This window comes from Physeter macrocephalus, chromosome 7 (assembly GCF_002837175.3).
Source record: "Physeter macrocephalus isolate SW-GA chromosome 7, ASM283717v5, whole genome shotgun sequence".
Classification (NCBI taxonomy): Eukaryota; Metazoa; Chordata; class Mammalia; order Artiodactyla; family Physeteridae; genus Physeter; species Physeter macrocephalus.
The window spans coordinates 153,076,570-153,088,694 of record NC_041220.1 but is presented as its reverse complement, the minus strand read 5'-3'; the positions used below and the strand labels follow the sequence as shown (position 1 = coordinate 153,088,694).

The 12,125-nt window shown below is 55.3% G+C and overlaps 1 protein-coding gene across 1 annotated transcript in view; it reads right to left on the bottom strand.

Moving 5' to 3' along the window:
- TBL1X (transducin beta like 1 X-linked) overlaps positions 1-12,125 on the bottom strand; it is a 241,535-nt gene that overhangs the window by 7,446 nt on the left and 221,964 nt on the right. Inside the window, exons 7-13 of the mRNA XM_055086310.1 lie at positions 12,053-12,125; positions 9,716-9,848; positions 9,199-9,340; positions 8,365-8,428; positions 8,148-8,245; positions 5,791-5,851; positions 664-785 (exon numbers count right to left, since the gene is read on the bottom strand). The exon at positions 12,053-12,125 is cut by the window's right edge and continues 37 nt beyond it. Of these exons, the coding sequence (XP_054942285.1) occupies positions 664-785; positions 5,791-5,851; positions 8,148-8,245; positions 8,365-8,428; positions 9,199-9,340; positions 9,716-9,848; positions 12,053-12,125 (693 nt within the window). The remainder of the gene's footprint in view (positions 1-663; positions 786-5,790; positions 5,852-8,147; positions 8,246-8,364; positions 8,429-9,198; positions 9,341-9,715; positions 9,849-12,052) is intronic.

Genomic DNA, 12,125 nt, shown 5'->3' with positions numbered 1-12,125 from the left:
TCGCGGCCCCTCCCGCCGCGGAGCACAGGCTCCGGACGCGCAGGCTCGGCGGCCACGGCTCACGGGCCCGGCCGCTCCGCGGCACGTGGGATCCTCCCGGACCGGGGCGCGAACCCGCGTCCCCCGCATCGGCAGGCGGCCTCCCAACCGCTGTGCCACCAGGGAAGCCCCATCTGTTCAATCTTTTATCAATTCTTCAAACTGGCTAGCTTCTATGATCTCTCTTCAGGTTTACTAACCTTATTTCTGCAATCTCTCCACCATCCATTAAGATTTTCACTTCAGACATTCTAGCTCTCAATTCTGAGATTTCCACTTGACTGTTTTAAGAACGGTCTTCCTTCCTCTGCTGGCCTTCCCCACCTATTCACTCATTGCAAACAGCCTTTCCTTTATTTCCTCATGTAGTCTACTCATAGCTACTTTAAAGTCTTCCCTGCAAAATCCAACCTCTGGCTCATCTCAGGTCCCTTTTCTTTTGTTTACACTGCCTGCCCAGATGGCTAACTGGGTTAGCCCATCACCTGAGACAGCTACAACAGCCCAAGGAGCGGTGGGCTGCGGCCGCAGTACCCTTTAACCCGAGGCAGAGAGGAGGAGCCAGCTCCCACCTGCCAGCACATTCGCATGAACCTCAGCCCCGTAGCGAGAACCGGCACTTACTGTGTGTCCCTGGAACGTTTTGACCGGGCGGTCACAGCCGAGCCTGCAGACGTGAATGCACATGTCTGTGCTACAGGAAGCAAAGGTGGTGTTGTTCTGCCAGTCCACGTCAAGAGCGGGGGCTGTGGAAGAGCAAACGGTCGGGGGGAACATCTGCATTTAGCAGTTGCACACAGAGCTCAGGTGACTTAGAAGAAGGACCAGCAGAGTCAAGAAGCCTAAGGACAAGATAAAGCAGCGCTCCCGGTGTGAACACAGCCTCCGTCCCTCACAGACCTTAAAGTCTGCCCTTCACACTTGGAGGGATGACCGGAGGCCTCCAGAGCGAGACCCCGTGACACCTCAGGTGCCATAAGCACACAGTCTCTTGCTCTCCTGGCACAGGTGAGACAGGGCAGGGGAGAAGCACGCCACCCGCTCCCGCACCTTGCCGCTCCCAGGAACATCACTGTGCTGGGCTGACTGGATTTGTTTTAGACAGAGAGAAGAGGAAAAAGATCTCACATCCTATGTGCAAGGTATCCGCACTGAGGAAATCTCCCACAGGGAATTAATTCCCTGGCGGTCCAGCGGTTAGGCATCTGCGCTCTCACGGCCGAGGGCCCGGGTTCGATGCCTGGCCGGGCAACTGAAATCCCACAGGCCACGCGCCGCGGCCCCCAGAAATCCCCCACCACACAATGAACGCGTTCCGCCAACTGGAGGACGCTTATCCTTGACGAGAACCCCTGAGGGGACACAAGTGACCTTATGATGAACACTGCCTCTGCCTCCCGGGCCCTTCCCAGGGGCAAGTGGCTCCAAGACCTCTGTGCGGTTTGGGGGATGGTGACGGCCCTCTTCCCTTCTCCCAACCTCTCCGGGAGACTACTCAGCATCTCTGCTCTCTCCACACACTTCCTTGCTTCCGGGCAAACAGACGGTTAAGTCCTGCAAGCCCCTGGTGAGATCTTCGTCGGCAGATCGATCCCTAACCGCGCCCCACGTGTGTTTCTTACGGGCAGGTCAGCACTGAACTGGGAGAAGAATCCAGCTTCCTCAGGATACGCTAACTCGGACTGGCCCTCCCGTGCTCAGCCTTCAAGTAAGAGGTGCACCCGTGCCCACACGCCAGCCTTCCACAGCTGCGGGGCTGGATCCCCTCGGCTCCCCTGTCCAGCTCTGTCCCCACACAGAGGCGACGGGTGGGGGGATCTGGCCGGGAGGCAGCACTGGCTTCTTCAACAACCCAGGGCGGGCGTCTCTGGGTGTCACACCCCCTGCAGAGCGGTTCAGCACGGGCCCACGGTTTGTGCTGCATTTCCCACGTGTGCCCAGTGGAACAAAGGAAGCGGATCCACTTGGTCAGAAGGATGTTCCTGGGAGCCAGAGAGCAAAGAGCAAAGCCGCAGCTGCTCCTGTTTACGACGGCGCATGAGCCAAATCACGAATTCCTGGGCCGGCCTCTGCAGTGGGGTGTGCGATTAATACGCCTGGAAGAGTGACAATCTGGCGGGCGTTTCAGGGGCTGGTGACCAGCACCTGGCCGTAAGAATTAACGTGCGCTGAACCCCTGCCATCTAAACGGAGGATGCTGTGGACTCAGGTGTCTGGCCCCATTCTGCGTCGATGGCGCTTGCCAGGACCCTGCCCTCCCCGCAGGAGCTCACCATCCAGGGTGGGTGGGGACAGGTAACAGGGCTAAGCTCTTCTGGGGGGGTGTGGCCTCCCTGCCCACACTTGGCCAATGACGTTTGACCGTCAGCAGCACTCTAGGTACAGCCAAGCATTACTTCGCTTTTTTTAAAAAAAACTTTTAATTTTGAAAGGCTCACAGAATCGCAGGACGCTGCCAAGATGTAATAGAGAGGCCCCACGTTGTACCCTTCCCCCACTGGGGGCATTTTATGCCCCTACAGCACAACGCCCAGACCCAGGTGAATGGGCGCCACGTGTGGGCAGAGCTGCACTGTGTGATCACGTGCGCAGGCCTGTGTAACGACCACCGCGGTCAAGATGCAGAACCCTGTTCCATCGCCACGAGGACCTCCCTGTGCCACGTCATCAGCACGCCAAGCCCTCCCTGGACCACCCCTAAACTCCGGCTCCACGTCTAAAATTTCACCATTTCGAGAATGTTATGTACATGGCATCGTCCAGCACGTGACCCTCGGAGACTGGCTATTCCCACGCCGCAGAACCCCCTTGAGAACCTATCCGAGCCGTCGTGTGTTCTCAACAGTCTATCGGTAACCTGTTCCTCGTCACTGCGGAGCGGTGGAGCACCGTGAGGCTCTGAGCCAACACGGTGAACAGCTGGCGCGCCCCACCAGGCCTCCAGGGCGAACACCCACGGGGCAACTTCTAAGGAAAGGGCCCCTACCGCTCTCCCGGCCTGCGCGTCACCCTGAAAAACAGCACCCTTTCTTTTCTTCCGTCTTGGACAGCCTCTACCACACCACTTGACACTACAAAGAAAGAGCAAAGAACACACGGAGCTTCCTGACCCAGCGATGGGATACGGGTCGACCTCACGGGCAGCAAAACCGCAGGTGAGAAGCTCTCTCAGGACACAAGAGACAGGTGGTCTGTGGGATGGAAAGCCATTCCGCGGACCTTGGGAATGCTCTGGGAATACTACATTCCGCTGGAAGCCTTGCTACACGAATTCTTAAGATAAACCTGTTAGACGAACCTTACTGATGGCTATTTTGGGCAAATCATTCTCTGAAAAACAGAAGCCAGAGCTCTCCTCGTTATAGATATTTCCCCATCACATGGGCACAGCAGTCAGCACGCCTGGTGTCCCACGCCTCTGCCCCGCCACTGCACCCCTCCTCACAACAAAGGGAGGGGCGGTCTTGGGGTTTATGCCAATGGAAATCCACCAGACTCACTTGCTTTGCTCTGCAGAGTCTACAGCATAGACGTGCGACATGCAGAGGACACACACAGATCAAAACCTGGAGACTGGATTGCCGGGGACTGGGGAAAGGGGGAATGGAGAGTGAGTTCTTAATGTGTAAGGGGTGTCCTCATGGGATGACAGAAATGTTGTGGAACTAGACAGTGGTGAATGCTTTGTATATTCTGCCCGCTCCAAACACACACACACACACACAGGCACACACACAGACACATACACACACAGGCGCACACACACACAGGCGCGCACACACACACAGGCACACACACACAGAGGCACATACACACACACAGGCACACACACACACAGGCACATACACACACACAGGCACGCGCACACACACACACAGGCACACATACATACACACAGACACATACACACACAGGCACACACACACAGGCACATACACACACAGGCACACACACACAGGCACATACACACACACATACACACACAGAGGCACATACACACACAGGCACATACACACACACAGGCACATACACACACAGGCACACAGGCCCCCCCCCACACAGGCACATACACACACACAAAGAGGCACGCACACACACACACAGACACATACACACACACACAGACACACACAGACACACACAGACACAGGTTGGGATGCCAAGCTGCCTGCTCTTGGAGCCCTGTCCATTTCCTCGCGGGGAAATATATTCTATAAAACGTTCACCAACTTCCACATCGTTAATGGTATCAGATTAAAGCAATCAGAAAATCCACTGGCAGCCCCAGCAGGTGTCTCTGGTGTGGTCCCAAGGACAGCCGTGGAAGAGACGGGCTGCCTCTCCAGGGTAGCGGGGTGCAAACCGGCGCCTCCAGGTCTGCCTCCGTCAGGAGGGGACGGAGTGCCGCACGGAGCAAGAGACGCTGGCGTCCACGCATCTGTCACGGTCGTGTCAAGGCCTTGTCGGGACCTTTCCTCCAAGCCTGCTCCCAGCAGGCCCGTGTCCCCCGCGTGGAGCCCTGCCTGGGCACGGAGGAGAGGCACCGTCTTGGGGAGTCCTCGGCGCCGGTCCTCCGCTTCAGACCACCACCAGGCACCCAGAAACACGCAGCAGGAAAGACCCTCTGAGCCCCTCCTAACACTGTCTCGGGGCCACCTGACACAGTAAACGTTCACCCCGCACACTCGGCGGGTCCCTCTCAATGCAGCAGACGCCTCCCACGGAGGGAGGCAGCATCGACTCCCTGCTGTCAGCTTCAAGCCAGCTTCTCCTAACAGCCTGTTAGTTTCCACCTCTGTCCTAAGGTAAGAGACCACGTCTAACAACAGCACTGAGTGACAGGGAACATGAAGCATCAGGTGGGAATCTGGGAACCTGGGCTCCCTAGAGCCCCGGCTGCCCCACGGGGCCTGGTGAGGACCCAACACACACAGAGACGTGTGTGGTCGAGAACAGCAGCTACACACATCCGCGCAGGCAAGACCACTGCAGGCCCAACACTGCTCCCTGCAGGAAGGCTTGGCGGCAAGGATGGCGTTGGCCCGAGTCTGGGAATTCGGATTTCCCACCATGCCCTCACTGGTCAGAACAGCTTCTGTGCCTCCACCGTTTGTGCAAACAACGTGGTTTATACTGAATCCCACGCTCCTCCTGGAAGTGAAGAATTCGGGTGCAGGCGGGCATAGGGTGCGTACTAACCAGAAATGCTGGGCACCAGGCTCCGCTGACTTCACACGACCTTTCACACACACGATCACCGCTTGCTTCCGGGGGAACCCAGCATGTCCTACGCGACTCCATCAGGAGACAACCTTTGGAAGGTCTGGATCTCGCCCCATGTGCCTTTGCCCTCTGCTGACATTGCTCTGTATCCTTTTACTGTAATACATCTGAGCTATGAATTCAACTGCACGCCCTGGGAGACCTCCCGGGTGAACGGCTGAAGCTGGGCGAGGTCTTAGGGACGCCCCCCGACACAGCGCCCTTGGGGCGGCAGCAGAAAGGAGCCCACGCCAGTCCTGGGCTCCTGGTTCGCAGCTCTGTCTTTAAACTTCTGAGCAAACGAGCGCTGAGGGTATCTGTATGCTGGAGACCTCGAGAGCAGTGCCCGCTGTGAGAAGGGTTTCCTCCCTACCAGCTATATTCCGTGCATGCCATCCTCTAAGCATTCACCATTACTTTAAGGGACACGTCTGAATTATTACTTTTGAATGACAAAGAATAAAAAGGGAAATTTTAAAAAATACTCACCAGAATGAAACGGAAACTGCTGTTTGGCCTCTCCTGTGTGGGCATCCCAAATTATTGTTGTCTGCGCTCCGCAAAAAAAAAAAAAAAAAAAAAAAGTTAGTTACTATTCTTCTTGCAAAGTTTTCTCTAGAAAAATGTATGATACAAGAAAATGCAGTGAGCCCCTCTTTTTTCTAAAGCAGCATTGTCCGATGAACAGTATATAAATAGCATGCAAGTCACACAGGAAGTTTAAAATTTTCAGTCACCACACTAAAAAATTAAAAAAGAAACCAGTAAAACTAATTTTAACAATAAAGTTTATTTCACTCCAGCATGGCGAAAATATTATCATTTCAACATAAGATCAATATACTCATATCAGCAAGATATTTGGCATTGTCTGTTTCAGCCGTGTCTTTGGAATGCAGGGTGTGTCTTACACACTTAAGGAGCCAGACGGCCACGCTCATGACGTTGGCCGCACGCGCCGGTTACTCCACCAGACACAGCAGCTGTAACTGATACTCGCAAAACTACCAGTTTTGGTGGGAAATCCCCCTTATCCCCAAACATGAAAAACTGTTGGAAAAACTGTAACGATAAACACCTTTTTGGCACTTTTCCCAATGAAAAGCTGCAGAAATGGGTATTTCTGAAAATTCCCCTGACCGTCACTCCATGAATTGGGATCACTAGACAGAGTAGAGAATTGGATTACACTGGGGGCTGGCACTGATTTATTGGTCTACATGTAAGGAGAAAAAAAAAAAAAAAAATGATCTCCTCCCCGGAAAACAAAGTAAATCACAAATGCTTACGAACGTACTAATGTTGGGAGACCCTTAGGGAAAAAGCCATCTGGCAGCTCAATGAAGACCACTGGAATTAATTGTTAATCAACTGGAATTTTCAACTGAGTTGGAACCTTTACACCTCCCTGTCACTGACGTTTAACAAAGATTTTACTTTAAGAAGAACTAGTTCCATTTTGTATCAACAGCAGTCATTTTCAGAGGAAATACTCAGAGCGATGAGTATCTCTGAAACTTCCAGCCAGCTCTAGACCAATTAACAATTTTTTTTTGGGGGGGGGCCGCGTCGCAGAGCTTACACAGGCTCTTAGCTCCCCAACCAGGAACTGAACCCGGGCCCTCGGCAGCGAAAGTGTGGAGTCCTAACCACTGGACCGCCAGGGAATTCCCAACAATTTTTTGTTTGATGGAGTACAACTTTTTTTCTTAATTGAGCCACTGACAAATCTGGCAAGGCAGAGAACATATAAACCCTTCCACAATTCTGATACAATTTCACGTACTACATCAATAATTGTAACAACCTGTTGATGTTCTTAACGTTAAACATAGACTGGGCAAAAGAAAGTATTCCTTACACAAAAGCTTTCAAGAAACTGAAATACATTTTAGCCACCTTGGGTTAAGCACGCACTGAAGGTCAAAGCCAACATCCCTAAATTACATCCCCCCCGCTCCCGCCGAGAATATATCACTTTACAGAACATGACTATTATTCCTGCTACGGTTGACCAATCATGGCCGACAGCGTCTGACTCAGAGGCTACTAGGATTGCAAATGTGCATTTCCACTAACCATCCAGGGCATGCCTGGTAGAAAGAGAAGATAATCAGGTAGAAAACCCAAAATGATTACAAAAAACGGCCTCAGGGGCAGGAAGGAGCTGGAGGTGCAAAGAATTCTCTGGCAGAGTGTGAAAGTGAAAGGGCAGTTGTTACTGGCATCCAGGGCCTGAGCTCCAAGGCGACTTTATACCCATGTGTCTCGAAGCAAATTAGTGAAGTGCTCCGGGGCTCCATTTCCCCCTCCGTGAAAAGGGCCGCATCGTCCCAGGGAGCCCCGCCCCTCGCACGGGTGTCTACCTTACTCCCGCTCTCAGGGAAGCCCCCGCGGTCTACAGCCCGAAGCAACAAGTCGTCAGATTAGGAAAACAGAAGCCTGGGGAGAGAAAACCGTTTGTGTTCCTAAAATCACTCTGCGGGGGGGGGTGTAAGTTTACGCAGAGGACACCCCACGCCGGTGGGCTTCTTCAAGCAGCGGACAAACGCAATTTGGGGATTTTCTTCTCCCTACCGGCGAACTATGAACCTCAAAGTAAAAGGTGTGACGGGCCGGGGCAGAGCTTTGATAAAGGCCCGTAGAGCAGTCTACAGTACGTTAAGACACGATGTGCTCTAAATGAACACTAAGATCAAAACCACAGAAACAAACCAAACAGATCCTTCTGATTTCTTAACGGGAGGCAGACTTCTCAGAATTCATAGAAAGCATGAGGTTATCCGGGATGAAACATAAATTAAGCAGCTACAGATCACAGCAACGTATCTTAAGCAAACACTCACTTTGTCTACTCCAGCACTCAAAATGTAATTCCCCTTCTTGTTCCATTTCAAGGCAAAGATGGGGCCTTTATGTTGGCCTAAGGTGCTGGCCAGGTTACCTGGTACGTAAAACACAAACACAGCAAGCAGGGTGACTTCCGAGCCTCAGTCTGTTCACCGGATGATGACACACCAAGCACCTCCTCTCCGACCCCAACACGAGGGAGTCAGCACTTACCATCTTCCGTCCATATTCTCGCAAAACCATCATAGGAACCTGTGGCCAACAGCGTGCCGTCACTCTGCAGGCCAGAGAGAAACACAGAGCAACAGAAACAGCTTAGCAGGGGCAGCACTGGAAAAGGGCCCCTCACATCATCCCTGGGCTGGGGCAGCGGACGGCAGCAACAGGCTCCCAGTCACGAGACTCAGCGGCCGCGCCGGCCTACGTTAGCTCGCGCCGCCCTTCCATTACAACGTGAGACACAGCAGGCTCCCCGCGTACAACCGCCGAGGAGGCGAGGGAGGGGGCGAGGAAAACGCGCTGCAACCCCTCACCGCCGACGACGTCCATAAAAACACTGTACGGAAAGTTACCGTGAGACTCCTGGAGACTTAGGCGAGCCCTTAAAAATATGTGCCAACGGAGAAGAGCGGTGAAATGACAGAATATGCATAAACGTGGTACAGGGCAAGAAAATCAAAAGATGTTCCAATCAAAAAAAAAAAAAAGAGTCAGAGAGCTCCGTGTCTCTCACACAGGTGCCGAGGCTGGTCAGGGTGGACAGCCGTCCTTCCTTCGTGACAACTCCCAGAGCGCCGGCAGAACGGACTCCCCGGTCAAACCGCCAGACTCCGCCCCGCCAACGTGTGGCTACCGAATACCCGGCCAGAGGCCCGCCGACACGGAGGGCCTCGGGAGGAGCGCTCAGAAACGGGGGGGCCAGCCCCCCGGGGCGGGCTGACCAACAACACCGCCCCCTTCCTGCGTCTGCCCGGCTCCGCCGGCGTCACGGCGGCCCTCGCCGCGGTTTACAGCCGTTCAAGTGTCTGGCCGGTGGCGGAGGCTTACGTTCCAGTCCAGCGAGGTCACGTCCTTGTTACTGGGGACGTCGTGCCCCCCCTCCCGTATACAGTGCCTCAGCACGAGCTGCGTGGAGCCCCCGTTGCTGTTTTCATTGAGGTTCCATATCCTGGCGGTTGAATCTCCAGATCTGCGCAAGGAACACACACAGCATTCAGCTTCCGGTCCCAGGGCCAGCAACGCTCATCACTACTGGCTGTCTGGCTAGGTCGGGCATCCTCGGCACGGGGTCCTCCGTCTTTTCCATATCGCTGACTCACAGTGGTTTTCTCTTCCCGACCTTTTTGGCACCAAGTAATCTGCAAGGTCTGTGCACTGCTCCCCACCCCGCTGAGAAAACGGCCGGACCGGGCACTTCCGCACAGCCTGAGGTAGGCGGGGCGCCCCAAGCCCTGGTCTGCGCTCACGGGGAGGATGCCGCCGACCAGGTACGGAGGCAGCGCGTGTCCTGTGAGGGAGAACTCGGACACCCAGACCCCGGGCAGCCCCAGCCGGACACCCTTACCCGGAAGCCAGGAGGTCGCCGACAGGGTTCCAGGCACAGATGAACACCTCAGACTCATGGCCCCGAAGGACCGTGGCTTTGTTGGGTGGAATCTCCACGTCTCCGTCTATTTCCATTGGTTTCGAATGATTATCTGTCACGGGAAACAGGGAAAAAGACACAGGTCTGACGGATACCACGGAGACTCATCCTCCGGGCACGTGGGGTTTCCAAACAACCTCCTTCGCTGTCACCCGGGACGACTGCGACCAAATCATGGGTTTTGCGTAACTTGGTAGATATGTGACATTTCTTTACGGCCTCCAAATTTGATGGAGGAATTAAAACTGGTAGTTATTCTTTATAACTAGGGCGAGGCTAATTTCTAACAACAGCCGGAACAAGACCGGACAGAAAAGGTTAACAGCCGGCCGGCTCTCGAGCAGAGCCGGAAGGTTCCCTCTCTGGACGGGACAACAGATCTTACCTGGAAGCACCCTCGTGAGGTGCTTATCTACGAAGCTCCTTATCTGTGAAGCTACCACGGGGGCGCGCCGTCCTTCGGCCAGAAGGCTCGCCACCCTCAACCCCTCTGCCTTCAAACACCCTCAGAGTCTTGGGACTCAGATGCTATTTCCTGACTGGAGTCATCTGCGTACCAAGCTCTTCAAGCCAAGCAGACCCACCGGGCTTCTGAACCCAAGCAGTCCTCCTTCCAGATGAGCCACAGGGTCCAGGCTCTGGAAGGGTGACAAGCCACGCTAAGTGCCACCCAGAAGAGATTCACCCTGGACAGTGGCCGTTTCTCCCCTATGTGGCACGAGAAAAAAGATTCTTGAAGATCGGAACGAAGTGTCACTTCGGAGACTACGTTCAGGCCACAGCCTGCCTTGTGGCGGGACGGGAGCACAGAGCAGGCGGGACCAGAGTCTGTGGGAACAAAGTGAGAGTCGGAAACCACCGGACGGTGTACGTGGGACGGGGTGCCGGCCAGCCCTCAGGTGAAAAGTGACGCCCGGGGCCTCCTGAAGCAAAGGCTACCTGCCTGCCAGCCGCCAGCGTTCCTCAAGGCCTGCAACGGTCTCCACGCGGCCACGCTCCCTTAGAGGTTAAGATTTAAAATACACGGTGCAACTTATAAGTTTGCCAGATTTCTGTCTCGGCAGATACACAGGTTTCTCAGAGCTCACCAATTACGATCGCCGCCTGGGGCGGAAGACCAAGAAGACGAGGACACGCACCTCCCTCCTGTTTTATTTTTGGCGCCTTGAGGGACGTATCCCGCGGGAGTGGGCAGCCCATGAATGATCTGCGGGTACAAGCCACCTCATGTTTTCTTCTTCTTTCCCTGTCCCGTCATTTTGGACCTCGTTAAGAGTGATCATGGGGCCTGCCGGCGGGAGGCCTTTTCATCTGACGCTAGACAGATGGGCTTTAAGCCACCCGGCTGTACCATAACCCGCGCTGCAGCCTGCCCCGGCTTCCCGCGCGGCGCTGGAGCTGCATCTCGACTCTAGCGGGAGAGGGCCTGTGCCGGGGCGGCTGAGGGTGGGGGGGGGGGGATGAGCTGCCCCCGCGGGGGCGGCACGGCTACTCAGGAGGACCTGCCCCGGCTTCCCGCGCGGCGCTGGAGCTGCATCTCGACTCTAGCGGGAGAGGGCCTGTGCCGGGGCGGCTGAGGGTGGGGGGGGGGGGGGGGGATGAGCTGCCCCCGCGGGGGCGGCACGGCTACTCAGAAGGAAATGATTTTCAAAGGAGGAAGAACACACACACACACACACGCACACGCTCACACGCACGTGCGCCAACGCGCACGCGCACACGCTCTGAGCTTAGACCTTGAAGCCGTCTCTGAGTTGATAAGCCGCCTGTCAAAGTGCCGGCAGGTTCCCTGGGTAAAGATCCACGCTCTCCGACTTGTCTGCCAGACGCTTTAGGGCCATTACCTCACGGGGGCCCTGCTGCAACCGCCAGATAAGACGGCATTTGCTGTCTGGGCTGGGTGCCCTGTCAGTGACCGTGAGCTCCGAGTGTCAGGTCAGAGTTTGCCCGCGAGGCCGGAGGACGGCGCGGGGCCTCCGTTTTGTGCCGGACAGTCATCACAGGTGGAACAAAGGAGTCCTCAGAGCAGCACAACCTCCTAAAGCTGAGGACGTGTAAGTAAGAACGTCGCGCCCAAGGATCTCAGGGAAAAACCCGAGCACGAAGCCCTCCTAGCCACAGAGTAAGCAAACCCTAGACGCTGACTCACACGCGCCGCCCAGCAGGCGGGCCTGGAAGGAGCCCGCGGGACTTGCCCAGACTCAGCGAAGAGAGGGAAGCTGCCGGGAGCGCGAAGCTCTGGAGCCCCGCACTCACTTATTGCGTGTGCTCCGTTCTCTTCCCCGTTCACCGTGGCCTCGCCGTTCTTTGGTGGATTCTGCTGGGAAAC